The 27,717-nt window shown below is 33.3% G+C and overlaps 1 protein-coding gene across 1 annotated transcript in view; it reads left to right on the plus strand.

The window, feature by feature from the left end:
• Nucleotides 1-27,717, plus strand: part of LRRIQ1 (leucine rich repeats and IQ motif containing 1) — a 174,025-nt gene that overhangs the window by 43,524 nt on the left and 102,784 nt on the right. The window contains 4 exon segments of the mRNA XM_027108216.1: nucleotides 2,691-2,884; nucleotides 3,405-3,532; nucleotides 8,451-8,524; nucleotides 11,825-11,918. Coding sequence (XP_026964017.1) covers nucleotides 2,691-2,884; nucleotides 3,405-3,532; nucleotides 8,451-8,524; nucleotides 11,825-11,918 — 490 coding nt within the window.

Consider the following 27,717-nt stretch of genomic DNA (forward strand, 5'->3'; position numbering starts at 1 on the left):
TTTGTTCTCAGTGTGATTATCTCTTCTTGTGAGCAACTCAATCTTTAGCTCTCTGTCCTGTACAACATTTTTTCTAAGTTATTTATTAGTTCTGTCATGGTGTTATTTTGGTCCATTTGTTTACCTACATCTGTTATTTTAGTATCTTTGAATTCTTGTTACATTAAATTTCTGTAAATGTTCTTCCCTAGCCCAAAACATTTTCAAACATATTTTCTTCTTTCTCATGTTTTCTTCAGAATAGGATCATTACTATATTAGTTATATACTTTGGTGAAGCAGAGTACCCCCAAATTTAGCAATTTAAAACCACAGACATTTATTACCTCCTATTTTCTGTGGATCAGGTATCTGGAATTGCCTTAGTTGGTGGTTCTGGCTCAGGGTCTCTCTTGAGGTTGCAATGAAGCTATCAAACAGGACTGCCATCAATATCAAGGCTCAGTGAGGCTGAAAGATCTACTTTCCATCTCACTTTTCCCTTTAAACCTTTGATCTTAAAATCTAAGAGGTATGCCCCCCTGTCTATGTACAGTGTTCCCACACTTTGGCTATCTAACAAACCCTTCTGATGGATGACAGCATCAGGTTTTCTCATTTTTCTTCAGTTCAATAACCATTTGGTGATGGTGGTGGTCAGGAATAAATACAGAATAACAGTTCTATTCAGTACTTGCTCTGATTTTTTTCAAATATATTGTTTTAAAAAATATTATGCAAGAAGTACATTCTCATTTAAAAATTTTAAAAATAGAGAAGTATACAATGTAAGCAGTGAAATTTTCTCTCTCTGCTTACCCTGTTCTCTTTCTTATTTTGCAGTAGTAACCACTGTTCACAGTTGCTTACAAATCAATCCAGACCTTGTTCTATGCAATACAATTAATAGATGTGTAGATTGAAAGTCAGGTATATTCAATAGCTAAAAGCCTATGTATGCAACTTAGGTTTTACATACAGTAGTACATCATGGGCATACTTCTATGTCAGACTACTTCATATTGAAGATTATACATACATATTCATTTGATAGATACTCCATAATTTATTTAACTATTCGCTACTGATAGACATTTAACTTTTCTCCATTTCTTTGTTTAAATAGTATGGCAAGGAATTGCTCTATATATTACTTCATAGTTGTGTGTATGTGTGTGTGTTAGTATATAATGGATTCCTAGAAGTAGAAATGCTCAGTCAAAGATTCCTTAGTATCTGAGGCTTGAAATCATGATAATTTCACTAGATTGGAATCTCTGATGGGTTGTTGAATAGGTAAGTGTAACTTCTCTGTATATTGATTGGGATTCATGGTGTCTTAATATCTGAAGTTAGCTGATAAGCTTTATTTAATTCCTCCTAGCCTAACATGTCACACACTGATAGTTGTTTCTTACATATGTAGGCAGCCCTAAGGTGGAAATACGTGTGGCATGTTCGAGGGAACAGCCAGGAGGTCAGCATGTTAGAATGAACCAAGAGAAGGGGACAGTAGCAGAGGATGAGTTCAGAGATAGGGTTTCCATTTTAAGGACTTTGGAGGATCTTCTCTCCATTGTCAAATATCTAAAAATTAGTCTACACTCACTGTCTTCACTTCCACTGCGCTGTGGCTTTCATCCTGTTCACTCTGTGGATGCCTCTAGCAAAAGTCTTCGGCTGCTTCACTACTTGTCAGGCAGTGGCCTCTTCATACTCCTTTGCCCACTCTGGCTCACACAGTTGACGATATATAATTTAGTGTAAATAAAAATGCCTTTGATAATTGTAAAGTGTACCTTTACTAATCACTCCCATCATCACAGAATCTCATCTGCCTTTTCCTCTCCCAATTGTTCTGCTTTATGTGCTATTTCCTTTTATTTTTAGCTTTTGTGCCAAATCCTTTACCTTTCTTCAGCATGTAACCTAATATTACACAGGGTAGTAACTACAGAGAACATATGTAGTCCAATATTCAATCTAATAAAATTTTCTAGATTTTTAATATCTTCCATGAAATTTTTACAGACTTCCTCAGCATCTCTTTCCAGTGCTAACTATGATGACTTATTTAAACAACCTTCTCAGTTTTTTTTTTTTATGGCCACTGAGCTATAGTCTAAGGCTCCTCTGATTGTTTTTAGATTGGAATCACATTGATTTTAAGTTTATCTGGGTAAAAAGGAGGCCACTTGTGAAAATCTTATAATACCAGAAGAATATACTAATATTTTATTGGTTTTAATACAGTTGTACCTACTTCATTTGTGAACCTAAGGTAGATATTTCAATGGTAGAAAAATAGCATTCTGCAATTACATTCTGTAATTACATTCTGCAACAATCTTAACCAAGCATTGAAAATTCAAAGACCCTGGAATTGAATTGAAAACTGTTATTTTTTCAATGATTCCTCCCTCTCCCTTGTTCCATTGTCAATTGAAAATAAAACATTCAATGCCCAATGTATGACTTCTAGTATTTTGTTCAATTTGATATATAATTAAGTCATTCAAAAATACATCTCTTAGGCACAAGTTTAAATAATAATACATTTTACACTTACACATTTTTCACCAGGAAATTGGGCTAAGTCTTGTAATTAGGAATATTGGAAATAAAAAGATGCAGTTATTTAGAAAAAAATTGAAACTCTAGAGTCTGGAAGAATGTATGATAAAGTGATCATGGAAATTTTTTTCTTCCAGGTGGCTTAGAATCGTTGAAAAATCTTCAGCAACTAATTGTGGACCATAATCAGTTAATTAGTACAAAAGGTCTTTGTGATACGCCTACCATTATATACCTGGATTGCTCACATAATCATCTTACTGAAGTTGAGGGCATTGAAAACTGTGGATTGCTCCAAATACTGAAGTTACAGGGAAATTATCTAAGTGAGGTAATTGCTTTGAATTAATTGATTTCTGTGATTAACACAGCATTTTTCTTTTGCTAGAAATATCACTCATACATTTTAAAAGCAGTTTTAACTTTTATCCTTTTTACTTATCAGCTGTATTTGATTTCCAGTTTAAACTATTATATACTTTTCACTATTTAAAAAATGTTCAACATAATTACAATATCTTATAAGAAATCTAAGTTAACATTAGTTTTTTATAATACTAAAATAATAAATCATAACTTTTCAGTTATGATTCAGTGTGTAAGTGGGACCAAGTTTATCTGAAATTCTAATTAAAATTTGTCACAAAGTATTAAAAAAATGCTAGCTATGAAAATCATTATTGGAAATTTTATTCATACTAAAATTCTCATAATATTATACTTTGATTTATGATATGCTGTTTACCAGAATATGTCTGTTGTTAGTTTTGGTAGGTTTTATTGTTTTAAATTTGGCTAAATGACAAAAATATTTTGCTTAATATAAGCTAATAACCCAAATTTAAATATAGCTTCCATCCTTAGAGAATCATGTTCTTCTAAGAGAATTGCACTTGGATGATAACAGCATTTCAAGTGTGGAAACATTTTCTTCATATTGGCTGCCTTTACTACAAATCCTGAGTATCTCTCAAAACAGGTAAAAATATAATTTGCTTAATTAAGCTTAAATGCAGTGAATGATTAACATAAATGTGTGATCTTCATAATAAGTAGAAAAGCTGTTAGGTTTTTCCAGTAATTCAAGGAATGTACATTACAATAAATTGGACATAAATTATAAATATAACTTCATAGAATTAAAAAAATTAAAGTGTATTGACATATCCTCAAATTTTAGTAGAATTTTAATTGTCACTTATCTTACTCATTTTGTTTCTTCTCAAAAATGTACTATGGAAATCTCTCAGGGCAGGTTTGTTTATATTTGTAAAGATATAGTTCTTGGAAAATACAGGAGGTAGTTAATTTAATTCAGAAGGATGTCTCATTCTCTCAAATGGTACTTATTAAGTCCTGGAAGAAAGATTTTTAATCTGCTCTCAACTTGCATGTCTTTTTGTAACTGTTAAGATTGATTTAAATTTGATTTCCCTAAGGATATAAAGTAACACTTAAAAAAAAATACCTTAACATTAAGTTGAGATGGGTACCTGCCACAGAAGATCCATTTAAAACCACCAAACATCTGGATCTTTGCAGAGAATAACTGTCTAAAACCAAAACAGGAGCACAATATGTGTATGTCTCCCTCTGCTTAATATTTCATTGAGACCTATTCACCCTAATATGATTAATTTGTTCATCAAAGGCACAAGGAGTAGGGGAAGGGAACTATCTTTAACAAGAAGTTGCTTCTGTGAGTTGTACAGTTCTTGCAAAACAAGTGAACAAGACAGCTCAATGTTAACATATATGTACCTGTCCCCTCCCAAACATAGTTTTCTCTCAATCTCTGTCACAATAGTGCTCACTCTTTGAGCATATATGTCCTAAGTGATTTAACTTCCACCTATTAAACTATTCTACCATTTGACAGATCAAAAACTGAATCTGTATTTTAAAATTCCCTCAAATTATTTTAATCACATCTAAAATATGAAAGTTGATTTGTCTTTAAAAGGATATTTACCCCGAACAGCACTGTCAGATAATACTATTTAAGTAATTTGGGCCATCACAAACTTACTGGATCTTTTCACAGTATTTTTTAGGTAAGAAATACAATTTCAATAGAAATACTCAGCTATGCTTTGGACATATGAAGTAAATCACTCAGTAATTGACATATCTAATATATTTTATAGAACTAGATCTCAAGCCACATTGATAAGCATAATAATTTTTAAAGAATTTAGAAAATATTTAAATCAAGAACATCTTTTGAGAAATAATGCCTTTATTTCTTTGGACAATTTATGTCATCAAAGAAATATTCTGCTTTTAAAAATTAAAATTAACACTAGCTGATAGACTTTTACCCTATCAATATGATGTGCCTTGTTTCTCATATCAATCTGATATGACCAGGAATTTTATAATAAACTGGACTACTAAAAAAATTTTAGAGTTGATAACAATAACTGGGATACTTAAACCAAATAATCCATATTTATAATTTTGTTTGTTTAGTTTTATAACATTTGGATATTGAGGTGGTGTTTGCCATTTTAGGGGATACAAAACTGAGTACCATATGTCCTGACCCTCAAAAAAACTCTTAGATGTAAAATAACAATTTGTTGAACTTAGCTATATAAAAAAGTGGTGAAATTATTATATAATATATGCTATTTTGAATTTTTAATAATATTGTCACTTATATTTGAAGATATTTTTAATGGGTCTCTCAAAGCTCTTTGCACAAGTAACCTCCTACCATTTTCAGGATGAAAGAATAAGTCCTGAGGACACCAGGGAAATGTGATTGGTAGTAATGAACACATAGAGCAGTGAAATTATTTCCTAAAATCGTAGTGAAAAATTATCTTCAAACTTAGGATTTTTCACCATAAGTTAATATCATTAACTGTAGAAATTACCCATTTTATGTTAAGCTTTTACATGTGCATTGACTTTTTAAGAACTATTTTAGGTTTGATAAAACTCAGGGTCAACAGATCTGGGTTTGAATTCTGAATCTACAACTTATCTGTCAGTTGACACTGATTAACTCTTTTCTCACTACCTGATCCTCAGTTTTTTCACTTGTAAAAGGGGTGGTAACACCTACCTTACCTATTTTATGGGATTTTAATGATTACCCAAAAGGAAAATGTATGTCAATACATTTTGAAAACCTGAGAGAATTTTATAAATGTGATATTTGGATTTGTGTGTGGTATGTCTTTTAAATTGTGTGTGTTTTTCTTTTAATTTTTAATAAATATTTTCATCACAAGGAAGAAATTATGTGCCCATATGCTTTTTTCCAACAAATGAAATACATATAAAGAATGATACTTAGTACATATTGTTTGAAATACATGTTTCATCCTGACTTCTGTTTTAAATTTTCATTAGGACATGTGACTGTTTTAAGTTTTTCTCAGCGGAGTTCTAACTGGAAGACTTTCCAGCTTCATAAGCCTTTCTACTTCCAGTGAGACTCTAAGTAGGAGCAGAAAGTGGAAACTATTACCCATTGGCTGCTCATTGTACAAATCTTTTGCTTTTTGTCGTCTTTGAAATTTATATCTTTTTTATGCCCAGGGCTAATGTGACAAGGTCAAATGGTATTAGGTTTTCACTAATGTCCTTTGTCTTTCTGGTTTGAATTTTCTTAGAAAAAATATACACAGAATGTCAGTAAAAGGAAAAGTTCTAGAGGTTAAAATAAAAACGATTCTACTATTAGGTTTCTACCATCCTAGTGGTGAATAAATAGCTAGTTTTCTTGATTAAAATTTCCAAAAAGGAGCATGATTCTAAAAGCATGGTTATCTGAAAAGGCAAAATTTCGATATTATGAAAAATATGTGGTCAAACCAAATATTTCTTCACCTGAAGAAATACTTTATTTTTGCAAAGGGAATTTTTATTTTTAATTCTAAAACTTTATTGGTTATTTTTAGTTAATGTCTTCATATAACCTATATGTTACCAAATATTGCCATATAACTTATTGGTTAAAAACATGAGATATTCTGAAAAAAGAAAAACTCATTATCTATTAATCTTTCAAAATCCATTTAGTAGGAGGGTAAAGATTTAGCATTAGAAATATACTAACGGTAAAAAAGAAATAAGAATTTTCTTTTAATAAATACATTTATTATAATTGTATTTTCACTTAAATAACTTAAATTTCTTACTTGTAGTAATGATCTAGAATGCCTGAATAGGAAATGTCACAAAATTAGGACTTGAATGCACTAATTACGTATTGACAAAGTTTTAAGTTTCTTTTTCAGTGTACATGTGACATTTCAGTAAATTTTTTATTAAAGAGTGTGTGTACAAATAATGAACTGTATATGCAAATGTAATGGCCAATATTTGATCACTTTTTCTTTTATTACCTTGGATTTTTCCCCTGGAAATTGTTTTTAAGAAGCAGTGTTATATAGGTAGTGTAAATAGTAATATTGTACTTAGGTTTGGCTACAATCAGAGAGGTCTTCCAGACTCCTTATTTAGTCTGTTTTATCATCAGTTGCATCTTCTGTCTCTCTTCTAATGCAGAACAGGATAATACAGGAGAGGAGTTAATGTCAGTACAAGGGTTGGCTTTGTGCCATGAGGCTTCCAGTCACAGTGTTATCCTGTAAGCTTCTGATCTTAGAATAATAGTGCTTTTTTTTTTCCTACCATGGCAGGGTGTTGGTAGAAATAAAGATGTAAAAATCTCTGCCAGGTAAACTAGGGGGACAATATAAAAAAACCAAGAAAGTAGAAGTGGAAACTAATGCATACTTTTTTTTTCTTTTTTGTACCAGAAATACTCATTTAGTGGAAGTATATTTTGAACATATATGGATCTTCAACATTTATAGAGGGGATTAGTTCAGATTAGTTTTGTATTTGTGATGAGAATATATTTTATACAAAGTAATTTTTATCTTGTTTAAAGATTTAGATGAACTAGCTTAATTTTTATTGCCAAATAGCTAGGGTAATGTGATATTATGTGATAAAGTAAGTGTAAACTTGTCTTGGTTGGAAATGTAAATCAAACTAAAATTAATTTTCCCTTCATAGCTTTTGTTACCAATAAAGTGAGTATTTGCAGTATCACTTATGTTCCTTGTTTGAATATGGGGTCTTAATGACAATTGTATCTTCGAAAATGATAGAAACTTTTAAAAGTAGTAGAAAAGTTTATTATTATTAGAATTTGAACATGCTTGTTTTAATAATGAGTATTAATTTTAAAAATTAGTATATTTCTGCCGAATTTAAGTTATTCTATCAATAGAAAACAATTTCTATTATGTGTTCCTTAAATGCATATTTCCAATTTAAAAATAACCCCAGTGTAACCTTGTGCACTTACAGGACTTATAATACTTTTAATCTAGTAAATGAAACCTTCTTTAAATTAGAAACAAAACTAGTGACTCTAATTAAAGTTATATTGTTAAAAAGTAAAAATACATATTTTTTATGTTTTTACCTCTTAATGGTTTGTTAAATGTTTGAGCCAGAAAAAAAATACATAGAAAATATGAATTCTGTGTAAATTTGGCCATATGCAAAAATACAACAATAACAACAAAAAACCCATTTATTTTTATTTAAGTACCAAGTACACATTAAGCTTCATGATAATTATGATTGATACTAGCAATTCCATGATAACTTCTCTTTAGAAATAAATCTTTCATTATAGAATAAATACTTAAAATCTTATAATTACTGCATTTTTAATAAGTATTGTTAGTAAAGATTATATTATTGTATTCTATTGTGAAAATGCAATTGTATATAGTTATACATTTCTTCCAAATTTATAATTTATAACATTATATAATTGTGTTATATAAATATATATTTACATCAATAATATTAAGAACATTCCAATTTAAAATTTTTATAAATTCCATTTTGGTTTTCAGCTTGACAAAAATCATACCACTTTTTCATTTTGTTTCTTTGGAAAAACTAGATGTCAGCAACAATTGTCTTTCTGGTAAGTTTATAGTAATATATAATTGTTTTTTAAATAATAGGCTTTTGAGTTTCTGTTCCAAGTATGGTAAGGCGTTGTTTTGGGTAGATGAGTTAATGGCATTTACAAATAACATATCTATACAAAATGGTGTAGAGGAGGAAAAATTTCCTCTACCTTCTCAGGCTAAGCCTGAGAATTAAACTGATGTAAGTCAGATAAACAGAAAAAGAGAATACAAGTTATAATTTTTTTTTTTTTTTTAACATGTACATGGGAGTTCTCACAAGAAAATAAAGACCCCAAGAAGCAGAGTTGAACTTACATAGTGAGCTGGACAAAGAGTAGTAAATTGTGAAAATGTGATGAGGCAGAGGGGCTTGGGCTAAGGTAGTTAATTGGATGGAAAAGTTGACTAGGAAACAAAGGCTAGTTTAACAGGTTTGTTTGTATACATATCTCTTGGCCTGGACTTCCTGTCCTTGTGATAAGAATGTCCCTTTGCTTCTGGTATAGGTCGAATATCTTTCACATAGGAATTTAATCTCCTGCTTTGAAGAAAAAGAAGGAAGGTCAGAGGGCCCTTGCATCTGCTCTTTTTTAAGTGCCTTTAACTCAAAATAGTCAAAATGCCAGAATGGCGTACTGAGGTGCCGTGTATTCTAAACTACTTCAAATGTGTGGTGAAATAATTTAATTAAAAATTTCTCTCCTCTTTTAAAATCATATTACTTCCATATCTTTCTGGTAAACCTGGGAAAATGTCAGAATTATATTCTTATTTAAAATTCATATATCTTTTACCTATGAAATGAATAGCCTAATGAAGATAAGTAAACAAACTTGTGTAAGTTGTTGACTCCTAACCAGACATCCATTAAAAGTTTATTAAATTAAAGAATGATGAATTGATTTGGTTAAACAGTCCCTCCCCCCAAATTTCCCCATCTCCATTTTCAGCCAGTCCCCTCATAGAGACAATCACAGTTCTAAATTTGTCACCATAGGTTAAATTTGACTGTTGTACAACTTTGTATTAATGAGATCAAATAGTATTTGCTTGGCATTCATGTGACATTCCACCACATCAGTTGTTCAGTTGTTTGTAAAGGTAGTCTTTTTTTTCTGAAGTGTAGTCCTTTGTATAAATATGTTACACTTTGTCCATTATCCTGTTTATTGATATTTTAATTTTTTCCTGTTTGAGGCTACTGTGATTACAAAGTTCCTATGGAAATTCTTGTACAAATATTTTTGTAAACACATGTTTTCAGTTCCTTTGGGTAAATGTTTAGAGTGTAATTACTGGATAATAGAGTAGGTGCATGTTTAACTTTATAAGAAACTGTTAAAACTGTTTTCCAAATAGTTGTAACATTTTATTTCCCCGCTAGTGATGTGTAAGAGTTCCAATCGCTCCATTCTTACAGCGTTTTTAGTATTTCGTTGTGTTATCTCATTATGGTTTTAGTTTGCATTTCCCTGATGGAAAATGATATTGAACCTCTTTGCATGTATTTATTGATGATTTCTGTATATTCTTTTGTGTCTATTCATGTGTCTTACCATTTAAAAAATTTGGTTATTTGCCTTTTATTGATTTCAATAAATTCTTTATATATTCTGGATGAAATTCTTTGTCAGACATGTTTTGTGGATGTTTCTCACAGTCCCTCTTTTACCTATTAATTTTGTTGATGATATCTTTAGATGAGCAGAAGTTTTCAATTTTGGTGAAACTTTATTATTTTTAATAGTTTTTACTCTCTGTGTCCTTTGTAATATTTTTCTACCTCCAGATTGAGATGATTTTCTATGCTTTCTTACTTTCTTGTAAGAAAGTAAGAAGTCTTATACTTTAAGTTTTTACTTTTAGGTCTGTGATCCACCTCAAATTATTTTTTATGAAAGGTTTGAAGTAGAGGATGAGTTCAATTTTTAATATGGATATTTAGTTAACTGTTCCAGCAACATTTGTTGAACGAACTATTTTCATCATTGAATGACTTTGATGTCTTTGTCAAAAAATTGATTTACATTTTGCCTATGTTGGGATGTGTCCCTATTAACTGATTTTCTCTTAATGATGTCATATTTTCCTATTTCTTTTTATGTCCAATAATTTTTAACTGTATGTTGAACATTGTTCGTAGTACAGTTTGCTGAGTCTGGCTGTTGTTGTCTTCCTTTTAAAGGGTATTAAGTGTAATTCTGGCAGGCAGTTAAAGTATTGGTGGATAATTTTGTTGATGTCAGCCTTAATTTCATTCCCTTCTAGGACAAGTCATTTTAGTTTTCACCTCTCAGTGCATGCCCCTACCCCAGGGCATTGTCTTCACTCCTAATGCATGTTCTTTCTGGATTTTAGCTGAATCTCTGAGCTATTCAGTTGAGTCTCATATGACGGGGCTGAAATTCCAATGTCTTTCACTGCTGCATGAACTATAATGTCATCATTCGGCTGTTAGCCTGATAGCAGGTTATCTCTGCTAGGTTTTTCAGAGTGTTGCCCTGCCTGTAACTCCTAGCACTCCAAGGACCTGCGGCAAATCCTCACATAGACTTCTTCCCTCAATTTCCTCCCCCGAGCATATGCACACACAGCTTCTTCTCAGAACTTTTCACCGTAAATTCCAGCTTCACATCTAAACTTTGCCTCCTCACTCAGCAAAACAGCCTCTTTGCTTGGTTTCCACTTTCTTGCTCTAAGGTAAAATGCATTTAGGCAGAAAACCATTGTGATTGTCAGCTCACCATGTGTGTTTCCCTTTTCTCTGAGTGAGGCTTAAAAACAGGTGCTTCATGTTTATTGCTCAGTTTTATGATTGTTTTCTGTGGGAGAGTAATTCTGGTATAAATTACTCTTAATGTATCCTAGACTGACCTACTATTTTTACTTTTGAAACTATAAATATAATTCTATTTAGGCATACGTTCAGTTTTACCACTACCCTATTACTTTTGATTTTACTTTTTTAGATTTTGTGTTTGCAATCTGGGGCAAACTGCTCTAAGCCCTTTACATACATTATCTCATTTAATCCTCACCCTATGAGATAGAGATGAACCTGAATCATCAAGCAGTTGTATGATTTGCATAAATTCACACAGTGGCTAAATGGTAGAAATATGTATTTTGATAGCAGAGTCTATGTTCTTAATATGGTCTCCTTTTAAAAGCATATCATATTCTGCAAAATAAATATTTTTTGTTGCCTTTCTTTAATAGCTAACCCATAAATAAAATGGTCATTGATTTATGATTATTTTTCTTTATCTGTGATAACTTTCATAATAATTTTTATTGTTTATTTTCTATAGATCTTACAAGTGCCCTAAGGTGGTTTGATGCATGCTTTTCTCTCCATGAATTGTCTCTCACTGGAAACCCACTTCTTCAAGAAATAAACTGGAGGTAAAGAAACAATGTTGCACCCTATGTACATACTTTATTATAGTTGCAGAGAACACAGTTCCATGAAAATTGTTCTGTGTATACTAATTACTTGGGAAAAGTTAATAAAAAATAATTTAAAAGATATTCAAAACAAAACAGTTTTGTAAAAATACTTTAAAAAATATCTTCTACCTAAAATCATTTTTGTACCTGTACGAACTAATGCAAATTTGAAATGATAATTTTGATCCATACCATGGATTATGTGACACTTTTAGTATGATGTCAACTTAGGTTTTGTGTTTATAGAAAAGACATTTGCTGGGAATTACTTTTTTTTTTTTTTTTTTTTTTTTTTTTTGCGGTACGCGGGCCTCTCACTGTTGTGGCCTCTCCTGTTGTGGAGCACAGGCTCCGGACGTGCAGGCTCAGCAGCCATTTGATTTTGTTTTATTTTCTTAACAGAGAAAGTTGGTGTCTGTTAAAGTATGTGTTATAAGTATATATGAATTCATGCCTCTATTTTGAATATTGCAGTACCTAGATGTAAAAGAAAAAAATTTTTTGTGATTTTTTTTAAATTTTTTTTTAAAAATTTTAATTTTATTTATTTTTGGCTGCATTGGGTCTTCATTGCTGCATGTGGGCTTTCTTTAGTTGAGGCAAGCGGGGACTACTCTTTGTTGCAGTGCGCGGACTTCTCCTTGCAGTGGTTTCTCTTGTTGCAGAGCATGGGCTCTAGGTGCGCGGGATTCAGTAGTTGTGGTGCATGGGCTCAGTAGTTGTGGTGCATGGGCTTAGTTGCTCCATGGCATGTGGGATCTTCCCGGACCAAGGATCGAACCCGTGTCCCTTGCATTAGCAGGTGGATTCTTACCCACTGTGCCACCAGGGAAGTCCCTTGATTTTTTTTTTTTAATTTAATTTTTTTTTTTCTACAGCAGGTTCTTATTAGTCATCAATTTTATACACATCAGTGTATACATGTCAATCCCAATCTCCCAATTCATCCCACCACCACCCCTGCCCCCCCGCCACTTCGCCCCCTTGGTGTCCATACGTTTGTTCCCTGCATCTGTGTCTCCATTTCTGCCCTGCAAACCAGTTCATCTGTACCATTTTTCTAGGTTCCACATACATGCGTTGATATACGATACTTGTTTTTCTCTTTTGACTTACTTCACTCTGTATGACAGTCTCTAAATCCATCCATGTCTCTACAAATGACTCAATTTCATTCCTTTTTATGGCTGAGTAATACTCCATCGTATATATGTACCACATCTTCTTTATCATCTTTCGATGGGCATTTAGGTTGTTTCCATGTCCTGGCTATTGTAAATAGTGCTGCAATGAACAGAGGACTGCATTTGTCTTTTTGAATTACGGTTTTCTCTGGGTATATGCCCAGTAGTGGTATCGCTGGGTCATATGGTAGTTCTATTTTAAGTTTTTTAAGGAACCTCCATACTGTTCTCCATAGTGGCTGTATCAATTTCCATTCCCACAACAGTGCAAGAGGGTTCCCTTTTCTCCACACCCTCTCCAGCATTTGTTGTTTGTAGATTTTCTGATGATCCCCATTCAAACTGGTGTGAGGTGATTCCTCATTGCAGTTTGGGTTTGCATTTCTCTAATAATTAGTGATGTTGAGCAGCTTTTCATGTGCTTCTTGGCCATCTGTATGTCTTCTTTGGGGAAATGTCTATTTAGGTCTTCTGCCCATTTTTGGATTGGGTTGTTTGCTTTTTTAATATCAACCTGCTTGAGCTGTTTATATATTTTGGAGATTAATCCTTTGTCCGTTGATTTGTTTGCGAATATTTTCTCCCATTCTGAGGGCTGTCTTTTTGTCTTGTTTATGGTTTCCTTTGCTGTGCAAAAGCTTTTAAGTTTCATTAGGTCCCATTTGTTTATTTTTGTTTTTATTTCCATTAATCTAGGAGGTGGATCAGAAAAGATCTTGCTGTGATTTATGTCAAAGAGTGTTCTTCCTGTGTTTTCCTGTAAGAGTTTAATAGTGTCCGGTCTTACATTTAGGTCTCTAATCAATGTTGAGTTTATTTTTGTGTATGGTGTTAGAGAGTGTTCTAATTCTATTCTTTTCCATGTAGCTGTCCATTTTTCCCAGCAACGCTTATTGAAGAGACTGTCTTTTCTCCATTGTATATCCTTGCCTTCTTTGTCATAGATTAGTTGACCATAGGTACGTGGGTTTATATCTGGGCTTTCTATGCTATTCCATTGATCTATATTTCTGTTTTTGTGTCAGTACCATATTGCCTCGATTACTGTAGCTTTGTAGTATAGTCTGAAGTCAGGGAGTCTGATTACTCCAGCTCCGTTTTTTCTCCCTCAAGACCGATTTGGCTATTCAGTGTCTTCTGTGTCTCCATACAAATTTTAAGATTCTTTGTTCTAATTCTGTAAAAAATGCCATTGGTAATTTGGTAGGGATTGCATTGAATCTATAGATTGCTTAGGGTAGTGGAGTCAGTCATTTTCACAATATTGAATCTTCCAATCCAAGAACATGGTATATATCTCCATCTGATTGTATCATCTATAATTTCTTTCATCAGTGTCTTATAGTTTTCTGCATACAGGTCTTTTGTCTCCCTAAGTAGGTTTATTCCTAGGTATTTTATTTCTTTTTGTTGCAACAGTAAATGGGAGTGTTTCCTTAATTTCTCTTTCAGATTTTTCGTCATTAGTGTATAGGAATGCAAGAGATTTCTGTGCATTCATTTTGTATCCTGCGACTTACCAAATTCATTGATTAGCTCTAGTAGTTTTCTGGTGGCATCCTTAGGATTCTCTATATATAGTATCATGTCGTCTGCAAAGACTGACAGTTTTACTTCTTCTTTTCCAGTTTGTATTCCTTTTATTTCTTTCTCTTCTTTGATTGCCATGGCTAGGACTTCCAAAACTATGTTGAATTATAGTGGTGAGAGTGAAAATCCTTGTCTTGTTCCTGATCTTAGAGGAAATGCCTTCAGTTTTTCACCATTGAGAATGATGTTTGCTGTGGGTTTGTTGTATATGGCCTTTATTATGTTGAGGTAGGTTCCCTCTATGCCCACTTTCTGGAGAGTTTTTATCATAAATGGGTGTTGAATTTTGTCAAAAGCTTATTCTGCATCTATTGAGATGATCATATGGTTTTTCTTCTTCAATTTGTTAATATGGTGTTTCAAATTGATTGATTTGTGTATACTGAAGAATCCTTGCATCCCTGAGATAAATCCCACTTGATCATGTTGTATGGTCCTTCTAATGTGTTGTTGGATTTTTTTTTTTACATTTTTACATGTATATTCATCAGTGATATTGGTCTGTAATTTTCTTTTATGTAGTATCTTTGTCTGGTTTTGGTATCAGGGTGATGGTGGCCTCATAGAATGAGTTTGGGAGTGTTCCTTCCTCTGCAGTTTTTTGGAAGAGTTTGAGAAGGATGGGTGTTAGCTCTTCTCTAAATGTTTGATAGAATTCACCTGTGAAGCCATGTGGTCCTGGAGTTTTGTTTCTTGGAAGATTTTTAATCACAGTTACAATTTCATTACTTGTGATTAGTCTGTTCATATTTTCTATTTCTTCCTGGTTCAGTCTTGGAAGGTTATACCTTTCTACGAATTTGTCCATTTCTTCCAGGTTGTCCATTTTATTGGCATAGAGTAACTTGTAGTAGTCTCTTAGGATGCTTTGTATTTCTGCGGTATCTGTTGTAACTTCTCCTTTTTCATTTCTAATTTTATTGATTTGAGTCCTCTCCCTCTTTTTCTTGATGAATCTGGCTAATGGTTTATTAATTTTGTTTATCTTCTCAAAGCACCAGCGTTTAGTTTTATTGATTTTTGCTATTGTCTTCTTTGTTTCTATTTCATTTATTTCTGCTCTGATCTTTATGATTTCTTTCCTTCTACTAACTTTGCGTTTTGTTTGTTCTTCTTTCTCTATTTCCTTTAGGTGTAAGGTTAGTTGTTTATTTGAGATATTTGTTGTTTCTTGAGGTAGGATTGTATTGCCATAAACTTCCCTCTTAGAACTGCTTTTGCCTCATCCCATATGTTTTGGATCATTGTGTTTTCCTTGTAATTTGTCTCTAGGTATTTTTAAATTTCCGCTTTGATTTCTTCAGTGATCTCTTGGTTATTTAGTAATGTATTGTTTAGCCTCCATGTGTTTTTTACTTTTTTTTCCCTGCAGTTAGTTTCTATTCTCATAGTGTTGTGATCAGAAAAGATACTTGATATGATTTCAGTTTTCTTAAATGTTCTGAGGCTTGATTTGTGACCCAAGATGTGATCTATCCTGGAGAATGTTCCGTGCACACTTGAGAAGAAAGTGTAATCTGCTGTTTTTGGATGAAATGTCCTCTAAATATCAATTAAATCTGTCTTATCTATTGTACCATTTAAAGCTTTTGTTTCCTTATTAATTTTCTGTTTGGATGATCTCCCCATTGGTGTAACTGAGGTGTTAAAGTCCCCCATTATTATTGTGTTACTGTTGATTTCCTCTTTTATAGCCGTTAGCAGTTGCCTTATGTATTGAGGTGCTCCTATGTTGGGTGCATATATATTTGTAATTGTTATAGCTTCTTCTTGGATTGATCCCTTAATCATTATGTTGTGTCCTTCCTTGTTTCTTTTAACATTCTTTATTTTAAAGTCCATTTTACCTGACATGAGTATTGCTACTCCAGCTTTCTTTTGATTTCCATTTGCATGGAATATCTTTTTCCATCCCCTCACTGTCAGTCTGTATGTGTCCCTAGGTCTGAAGTGGGTCTCTTGTAGACAGCATATATATGGGTCTTGTTTTTGTATCCATTCAGCGAGCCTGTGTCTTTTGGTTGGAGCATTTAATCCATTCCCGTTTAAGGTAATTATCAATATGTATGTTCCTATGACCATTTTCTTTATTGTTTTGAGTTTGTTTCTGTAGGTCCTTTTCTTCTCTTGTGTTTCCCACTTAGAGGAGTTCCTTTAGCATTTGCTGTAGAGCTGGTTTGGTGGTGCTGAATTCTTTTAGCTTTTGCTTGTCTGTAAACTTTTGATTTCTCTATCGTATCTGAATGAGATCCTTGCCAGGTAGAGTAATCTTGGTGGTAGGTTCTTCCCTTTCATCACTTTAGATATATCATGCCACTCCCTTCTGGCTTGTAGAGTTTCTGCTGAGAAATCAGCTGTTAACCTTATGGGAGTTCCCTTATATGTTATTTGTCGTTTTTCCCTTGCTGCTTTAAATAATTTTTCTTTTTCTTTAATTTTTGCCAATTTGATTACTATGTGTCTTGGAGTGTTTCTCCATGGGTTTAGCCTGTATGGGTCTCTCTGCACTTCCTTGACTGGGTAGCTATTTCCTTTCCCATGTTAGGGAAGTTTTCGACTATAATCTCTTCTAATATTTTCTCAGGTCCTTTCTCTCCCTCTTCTCCTTCTGGGACCCGTATAATGCGAATGTTGTTGCGTTGAATGTTGTCCCAGAGGTCTCTTAGGCTGTCTTCATTTCTTTTCATTCTTTTTTCTTTATTTTCTTCCGCAGCAGTGAATTCCACCATTCTGTCTTCCAGGTCACTTATCCGTTCTTCTGCCTCAGTTATTCTGCTATTGATTCCTTCTAGTGTAGTTTTTATTTCAGTTATTTTATTGTTCATCTCTGTTTGTTTGTTCTTTAAATCTTCTAGGTCTTTGTTAAACATTCTTGCGTCTTCTCGATTTTTGCCTCCATTCTTTTTCTGAGTTCCTGGATCATCTTCAGTCTCATTATTCTGAATTCTTTTTCTGGAAGGTTGCCTATCTTCACTTCATTTAGTTGTTTTTCTGGGGTTTTATCTTGTTCCTTCATCTGGTATATAGCCCTCTGCCTTTTCATCTTGTCTGTCTTTCTGTGAATCTGGTTTTTGTTCCACAGGCTGCAGGATTGTAATTCTTCTTGCTTCTGCTCTGTGATTTTTTTTTAATGAATTTTCTTTTTAAAAAAATTCTCTAATCTGAAACTCTGAAATTATGCTAACACCATTTTCCCCAAGTTAAGCTTCATCTTTTGTATAATCACATTTTTTGAAGTAATTTACATATAATAAAATTTATCAATTTTGAGTATCAGTTTATGAGTATGAATATTGTGTAAAAACCACCACAATCAAGTTATTGAATATTTTTATCACCTTGAAAAATTACCTTATGCCCCTGGGTGGTCAGTCCCCTCTTCCAATTGTTAAAAATGTCTCTCCACTGTCTTATTACTCTCACTGTTTCTGATGAGACGTCTATGAACATTCATGTCTTCATTCCTCTGTCTCTGAGTACTTTTAAGATTTTCTCTTCATCAGTGGTCTTCAGCAATTTGATTATAATGTGATTTGGTTGCTTTTATATAAATTTACTCTGCTTAGGATTTTTTGTTTTTTATTGGCTTAAGTTTTTTTAATTTAATGTATAGTTGATTTACCATGTTGTGTTAGTTGCAGGTGTACAGCAGAATGATTCAGTTATGTGTGAGTGTGAGTATTCTTTTCAGATGTTTTTCTATTATGGGTTATTACAAGTTATTGAATATAGTTCCCTTTCTTATACAGTAAGTCCTTAATGTTTATCTACTTTATACATAGTAGTGTGTACCTATTTATCCCAAACTCCTCATTTATACCTCCCCCTTGTCTTTCTTCTTTGGGAACCATAAGTTTGTCTTCTATGTCTGTGAGTCTATTTCTGTGTTGTAAATAAGTTCATTTGTATCATTTTTTTATTCCACATATAAGTGATATCATGTGATATTTGTCTTTCTCTGTCTGACTTACTTCACTTAATATGATAATCTCTAGGTCCATCCAGGTTTAGGATTTACTGAACCTCTCAGATGCAGTGAATTTATAGTTTCCATAAAATTTTGAAAATTGTTGGCTAGTAATTTTCAAATATTTTGTTCTATCTTATCCTACTAGGACTCTAACTTCATCAGTATTAGACCACTTGATATATCCCAGAAGTCTCTATTGCTCTGTTCTTATATTTATTATACTTTTTTTCTGCCTGTATTTCAGTCTTACTGGTTATTGCTATGTCTTCAAATTCTCTGATATTTTCTTCCTGTATAGCTCCTGTGCTGTTTAATCCCATCTAGACTGTTTTTCAGTTCAGATCAGATATTATGATTTTCATTTCGAGACGTTTCCTTTATTTTTTAACATTTACAATTTCTCTCCTAATCATGGTCATATTTTCCTGAATCATCTTGAACATATGGATAATATTTATAATAGCTGTTTTAACACCCTTGTCTGTTAATTTCATCATCTCTATCATTTTGAGGTCTATTTTTATTGATTTTTTTTTTATGATTCTGGGTCATATTTTCCTACTTTTTGCATGCCCAGTCAATTTTGGTTGTAGTCTGGACATTTAAAATTCTATACTTGTTGATTTCTTAATTTTTTTTTTCTTTAAATAACATATATTTTGCTTCTCACGTGCAGCAGCTACATTACTTGGAATTAGTGAGATACTTTCAAAACTTCCTTTTAAGTTCTGTTAGGGAAGTCTCAAAGAAATCTTCAGACTAGTGCTAACTTAGCCCCACTACTATGGTACCAACTTTCTGAGCATTCTGCCCAATGTCTCTTATATGTATCCTTTCAACTTTGGCTGATGAGAATTATTCCCATCCTCATGTGAGTTCCTGTAATTTTTCTGCCTTTTGCTTCCCACTTGTTCTTTCCCTTGGCTTTAAGTGGTTTTTCTCTCACACATCCTCAGACTCATTTACCAGGTCTAGGTGAATTAAATCCCAGTATACTGAAAAACTTTGCATATATCCACTTTGGAATTTTCTAGTACTGGTGATGTTTATGGCCTGAACTCTTATCTCTTTTTATGTCCAGCAGCATGCATTTGTTAGATGGTTTAATATGATTTATTGTACATTTGACATTTTTATCATATCAGGTCATAGATACATCAAGGCAGAATAAGCCAAAATGGACAGGGCTTGTAGCCTAATTTCGCAAGGTGTGTTTGGCAACATGCTAAGTGTAGGGAAAGGCAACCATTTACTAAAATTCAGGTAGGAAAATCTATTTCAGGATGCTAAGTTTGGATCAAGTCAGCAAGTCTTATCAATTTGACCAGGTAGTAAAAATAATTTATGAATACAATATAGATAGGGAGAAATGAATAACTGAATAAAAGGTTGTTGTGACATCCAGTCCTAGGGCAGAAGCAGTTGACTCTTTCCCCTGATTTGGTTTCCCTGTGATGTGTGGCCATAGCCAGGAAGATCCTTGTTTTTCTGAGTACTTCAGAGGAATATAAGATATCTTACAGAAGAACCAATGATCTGATTATGTTTAAAATTCCTTTACCTGACTTAATCTACCTGTAGAAAAAGATAAGAGAGTCTAGGGAGTAGTCGCTGTTCCCTCCCTTGTCTAAGGTCACTGCAAACCTGTGACATTCTCTTTCTAGATGTATTGGTTTCTTGAATTTGTTAATTGACGTTTAGTTAAGAAAACAGTAGCATTTTTACACCAAGTCAAACACCTGTGTGATTTGCTACTCATTGATGAGTATCACAGAGGAGTTATTATCTTTTTGCCAGAAAATCTATTTTGCTTTCTTTTTTCTTTAAAGCTCAGTTTCCACATAAATTTCTAATGTTACAGTGTTTTTTAGGGAAACCTGGTATGTTTCCACATGTTTTAGAACAGAACCTGTCAACTTCTAATTTAGAAACATCTGTTTCTAAGTGCAATTTAAGCTGTATAGCATGGAGGAAAGAGTATAACCCAGTGCAGTGGTTCTTAAAGGTGTATCCCCCAGACCAGCAGCTTCGTCATCACTTGGAAACCTGTTAGAAATGCAAAATCTTGAACACTGTCCAGATCCACTGAATCAGAAGCTAGCAGATGATTCCCAGTAATCTGTGTTTTATCAAGCCCTTTGTGTGATTCAGTGTGCACTAAAGTTTGGAAATCATTGTGTTTTTAAACAAGGACATCTTCCTCCTGCCCCGTGTTTTGTGATCCTGGGCAAGTAACTTAACTTTTCTGTGTCTCTGAATCTTCATTAGTAAAATGAGGATAAAAATGGTACCTATCTTATGGTATAGCCATTAGATTTGAATGGGATAATGCACATATCTTGTTGATAACAATTCCTAGAACACGGTAAGCACACAAAAATCTATTATATTCTATTACTAGGCCTACCAGACTATATATGGGTTCTTATTCAATCACCAAGTATTTAGTGTATGCCTGCTATATGCAACCAGTGTCCTAACATGTTAGACATTATAAGGGAAATTCAATGTAACCCATGATTTCAAGTCATTTTTATAATCTTGTTAGAGATAGAAAATGTATGCAAAAATGATAACCATGAAAACTAATGGTAACAAACACTGAAACAGCATTGACTTTGTGCCCAACATCGTTCTCATTTAATCCTCACAATATGCCTGATGAAATAGCAACCTAGTGTCCCCATTTTATACTTAAGAAAACTGAGTTCCCAAAAGGCTAAGTAGCCTACCCAGTTTCACACAGCTAGCAAGTCAAAGACCCAGGATTCAAATCCATGCAGTCTAGCTCCAGAATCTGTGCTCTTAACTATTAGATTTTAGTACCTAATAAAATATAAGTGTCAGATGATTATTGTAGGCAAGAGATATGCTTTAGAAATTTGGAAATATTATCTTAATTTAATGTGACCAGGGAAAACTGCCTGCGCTGAAGAGGCAAACTTTGAGTTAAACCTCAAAAGTTTGGTAAGACTGAAAATCAGGGGCTTCCCTGGTGGTCCAGTGGTTAAGACTCTGCTCTCTCAATGCAGGGGGCACGGGTTCAATCCCTTGTTGGGAAACCAAATCCCACATGCTGCACGATATGGCCAAAAACTAAATAAATAAAATTAAATTTAAAAAAAAAAGGAAAACCAAATTAAAAGAAAAGAAAACCCTTCTGATGGAGGAAATATCCAAAAAAGGAGGGAATGTGAAAGGTGAAGTTAGGCTCTGTTAGAAGGCCAGTCTATTCAAGTAAAGTGGGTATAGTGGGAATACCATTGGAAAGAAGTAAGAAATCAAGTACTTATGCTTACAGTGTGTCAGAGAGTGGGCTAAGTACCTATATATATTCCTTCATTTCACAGCAGCTGAGTTAGGTTCTGTAATTATCATTCTCATTTTACAGAGTATTTACTGAACATACCAAGAGTCTCTATGAGGAATAAATATGTTACCACATGACAGCACTTTACAGTAGTGCCTGTCAGAAAGCATACTTGATAATGCTAGCCATTATTTTTAAGGAGCTATAGAGAAATTTTGAATAGTTGTATGAAAATGAAAATAGTATTTGGGGAAGCTTGTTTTTAGTAGAAAAGTGACAAGAGATTAGGGGAAAGTAGCCAAATTAAATGAAAATCCAAGCATTAAAAAATGGCTAAAATTAAGTAGTAGAAGTGACCCCAGATTATTGTACAGATCCTTATAGTTTAGAGTCCTTGTATGCCTTGTAGACACCCAAAATTATTTGTTGGAGGAATACATTACTGAATTTAATTACATTATAATGTGTAAAAGCTTGAAAAAATACATGTTTCAGCCCCTCTAATTTTTCTATTGAATTTATTCAATTTTAATTTAGTGTTTGAAAATGTTATTTTCTATAAATTGAAAATTTATATTATTGTTGATTTGCAGTAATTATCAGTATCTGCAGTTCTAAAATTGGAGTCCTCAGACTCCTAGGGAACCATAGTATTTATCACATTCTCCAAGTTTCCTGAGAAGCTGATCTTAGGACAAGTTATTATAGGAAATGTCAACTATTAGTTAATGTCAAATCATAAGGTGATCAGAAATTAAAACTATTTAAGGATTTTGTGTGCATATGTGAAAAGGCCACCTAGATATGTTTCTAGACCTCTTACCAGCTTGGTTGAAGGACACCCTTTTCTGGAATAGAAGCAGTCAAGGTCCCCATCCAGATGCACTAGCTCACATTCTAGGGCTGTGCTTCTCTTACATTGAGATTTAAAGCACTAATCCCCCAAGTTTTGGGTCCTCATTTCTAGGAACCAGATCTTAGAGTGAAATTTCCCATACAAAAAGAAGAGTGTAATCATGTCTGAAAGACTGCTTAGCAGGTGATATTATTTATAATGAAAATGTCTGATGGGTTGTTTCCAGAGAGTTTCCCAAGTAATTCTATAGAACAAGTTATATAGTTGGCATACAGTGACAAATAAAAATAGCAGCTGTGCCCATTATTCAGAGCAAGTTCTTTGGGGGGCAATGGTTTTTCTATTAGGTGTTGGGCATATAGGACATGAATTCTTTTGCTGATCTGGTATCAGTTACCATCTGAACAGCTGCCATGTTGCAAGTTGCAACAACTAGAAGCAAACCTATGTCCTGAGTAACCTTTCAATTTATTTATTTTTCTTTATTTTGTTTGTAGAAAGCATAAGCACTATTTTATTGAATAAAATGTGCTTCTTGTAAAATCTATTGATATAACACTGTAATACATATATAAATATAAACATTCACATTTTATTACACTTACTAAGTATATATAGTTTTAAAGAAAATATTTAATTGGAAATAATCAATACTGAAAGAGAATAGGTAGTATTTATATATACAATTATTTAGCTATTACAATTTCTATGTTTAAGTTAACTTTTATGGACTGGACTAATAGCAACTTGAAAATTTTACCTATCAAATTTCACTTAGATCAGTTGCTCTAATGCAGCTTTCATAATTTTAAGAAGAAATTCATTTATCTAAAGAGGTTAAAATCTAGTAATCTATAAAATATGGATTTGTTAATGAAAGGATCAACTCAGACTTTAACCAGTATGTTCCAATGAACTTTACATAACCCCTTGATACCAACGAAGGGATTAGTTATAGATTTTCCCAATTGGCTTCTTACTTTCATGTCTAGCCAGTGATAACACGAACAAAACTGATGTACTAAAAGAAATCTCTTTTTAAAACTTAATCCACAGACTCAGTTTGGAATTTCCTTTGGGAATGTGTTTCATTCATTAATGATTAATAGAGCTTCTTAAGTGACAGAATATTCACCAGGAAGTTTTCACTAAATGAAATATTGATTCAGCCCTTGACTAGGAGGAGCCCAGCTGGAAAAACTAAGGCTGAGATCTCACAGTGTCCTTATACTTCATTCTGAACATGAATCAACTTGTTACAGTGCTTTCTAATATATCTATCATAGGCTCTTTATAAGGCTGCATTTGAATTTAAGGCCAATTCATGCACTACTAACTTATACGAATTTGACTAGTGTTCCTTAAAAAAAAGACTTAAGAAAAAAATGTTTAAATAAAACACCAACTCCAACCTGGATATTTATTATGTGATTCACAAATTTGAAGACACTGTCGTATTCTTGAAGATCCAAGCACACTAAATTTTTACATCCAAAGAAGTTCAAAATATTGTGACTAAAATAAACTGGGAACTTTTAACGTAAAGGTGATGAGTGTAATATCAAAATATTCCAAATGTAAAAATTCAAACACTGTTGACCACATTCTCTAGAATTATTGTGTGTAGCTAAAATATTATACTTGATGATATCTGTATCAATAACCATGTCAAAAATATAGCATTTGATGATAAAACTATCATTTTGCTGATCCGTGTCAATTAACATCTCAACAGCTTCCACATGATGCCAGTTGCAACACCTAGAAAGAACTCTAATGTCCTGTATCACCTTTGAAATTATTTTTCATTACTTGGTTGTCTGGAGCATAAGCCTTTTTTTACTAGGTAAAATGTTTGTGGTAAAATATTGATCTGTTCCTTAATCTGATAAAGCAAATTCTTACATTTTTGCCTCTTGGATTATATTAGATTATTTGGTTAAAATGGCTCTTTATTCCAACCATCAATTATTTCTGAGTAGAAAGCTATTTCTTTATTTATTTGGTATGTACTCTCTAATTTTAGAGTTACAGGAATAGTTTTCTTTAAAAAGTTCACAGCATTTATATAAAACCAATGGCAATGTTAATCAGTGACATATCATTGGAATGTAACTGCCCAGGACCACAGTATCCCTTATTTTAGCAAATTCTTCTGATATCATTGATATATAGACTATGGTATAAGTTTCCATGCAAGCCTTTTTTTAAATTTAGGACAATTTGCAAATGATTTGAATTTCAGAGTTTCTTTAAGAATTATTTTTGTTTCTTTTTTTTTTTTTTTTTACTTTAAACCCGATCATCTCTGATTTTAGCATAATGTGCTGAGGTCTATTTTCTTCCCAATGTAGTGGTTTTACTCTTTAAGGTGCACAAGAAAGACTATGTTTTAAAAATACAGATTCCCCTGAACCTGGCAGTAGAGGTCTATGTGTAGCTGAAGACTCTGCATTTTAAAAAGCACCCCAAGTACCACTGATAACACTAGTTCAAGGACAGTCCTTTCAGAAACACTACCCTTCAGGGCTGGAGGCACACATAGGGATCTAGCTTGAATTCTCATCTCAATGAATTTTGAGAGTGACTAACACAAGGGGTAGATGTGTTGGACCCTGAGGTTCTCATGTTAGCAACATGAGTATTGCCTTCCTTTTGCTGACACCTCCTCATTTAGCCAAACTGAGACCTGAAAGATGACCACTCAAGAGTGTCTCTTAGGTGTTACTGCATCTGCACTACCACTGTGGGTCCACCATCCTGGTAAAAAGTTTTGTACACACAAAAGCTTACTGAAATGGTTATACACTAGAAGAAAAGAAAATCAGCTTTACCTAACTGCTAAGAAATCCAACTTATAATAAGGTAATATGCTTTATTAATTTTCCTTATAAGACATACCTTTTTCAAACATTAGAGCCTGTCACTGGCACACTTCATTCCTTCTGCTAGTCAGGTCCACTCTGGAGACCAAGGTACCAGGTAGAAATTCGCTTGGTACCCAAAGAATTAGAACTGTTGGCTATTCTCAAGAACTATTTCCATCAAGTTATTAAAGTATTTTATTTGATCTTCTATAATGTAGGAAATTTACTTTGAAGAAACAGGACCAGTAATAGAATTAGAGAATCTTTTTTAAGCTGGATGAACACCAATGCAGTCTTAACTTTCAATACCCTTTATTATCGCATCTTAAAAATCATTATTTCATACCTGGCATTTTATAATTATAAATAAATAAGTTATTTTGACATTACAGCCAGGTCTTGAAGAAACCTTGACACTGGGTATTTTGGTAAAGATTTAGAATACAGTGTAGCTTCCTTAGTACTGTAATAAATTATTTGGTAGGGTGGAATGTTTCCTTGCTTTGATGAGAGCCTCAGTTAAAGATTTCATGTTATATTTAATATTCTACCTCTGAGGTGAACACCTCTGATTACCTCATCACCTGTGGTGAATAGATATTATCTTAATGTAACATCCTGCTTTCAAACCATATCTTAAAATGAATCTAAGCAGAAACACAATATATGCCATTTATTTAACCCTTTGTGGTAAACATGGTAGGTAGTTTTTAATTTGGCAAGCATTTCTAGCTTCAAGCCTCCTAAAAAGTTCAAAATATATGGGCTCAAATTTTCTTAATAGCTTTAACTCTTTATTAGCAAACCATTAAGCTTTTGTCTGCTTCTTAACATTGTAAAACATCTGATAATTACCCTGAAGAACCAAATCTAATCCTTTCTCTCTTTCCTCATTAAATATCTGTAAGAAAAAAAAAAAGCATCATTTCTGGAGTGGTGGAAGGGTGTGGAGAGCTAGTCAACTGTGTCCTCAGTAAATGAAAAACTGTGGTATTCCTCTATTTTGTTTCATCAAAATGTATTTGTATTTGTACCTCTCTGATGATTATTTTATTTAATACCAAGGCTACCAAGATCGTAACTCTACACAGGGATGCATTATGATCTTGGTTGGCCTTATGCATTTTTGCCTTAATGGACCACTTCCTCCATTAAGAAATAATTAAAATTATATTTTACAACTGTGTTTGCATAAATAGATATACCAGTCCTGACTATACAGTCTAGGTAAAAGGAATAACTGTTGTTAGGGCTTTGCCTTCTTAACTCTTAGTATTTTAGTAATCTTACCCTCCCATCCTTCATTTAGTGTTTAGGAACTGCTTGTTTTTTAATGAATAAATTTTGTTTTTTAGAGAAATTTTAGGTTAACAGCAAAATTGAGCAGAAAGTACAGAGAATTCCCACATACCCCCGGTCCCCACACATGTACAGCCCCCCTCACTGTAAATACCCACACCAAAGCAGTACACTTTTTTTTTTTTTTTTTTTTTGCGGTACGCGGGCCTTTCACTGTTGTGGCCTCTCCCGCTGCGGAGCACAGGCTCCAGACGCACAGGCTCAGCAGCCATGGCTCACGGGCCCAGCCGCTCCGCAGCAGGTGGGATCTTCCCGAACCGGGGCACGAACCCGTGTCCCCTGCATCGGCAGGTGGACTCTCAACCACTGCGCCACCAGCGAAGCCCCAAAGAAGTGCACTTTTAACAATCAGTGAACCTACATTGACACATCATTATCACCCAAATTCCATAGTTTTATATAGGAGTTCACTCTTGGTGTTCTACATTCTGTGGGTTTTGAAAAATGTGCAATGACATTCATCCACCGTATGGTATTATATGGAATCGTTTTACTGCCCTAAAAATCCTCTGTGCTTTGCCTTTTTATCCCTCTCTCTACTTTAACCCCTAGCAACCATTAATCTTTTTGTCTCCATAGTTTTGCTTTTTTTCCAGAATGTAACACAGTTGGAATCAT

This window comes from Aethalodelphis obliquidens, unplaced genomic scaffold (assembly GCF_003676395.1).
Source record: "Aethalodelphis obliquidens isolate GAN/ISIS:26980383/991018 unplaced genomic scaffold, ASM367639v1 scaffold8, whole genome shotgun sequence".
NCBI lineage: Eukaryota > Metazoa > Chordata > Mammalia > Artiodactyla > Delphinidae > Aethalodelphis > Aethalodelphis obliquidens.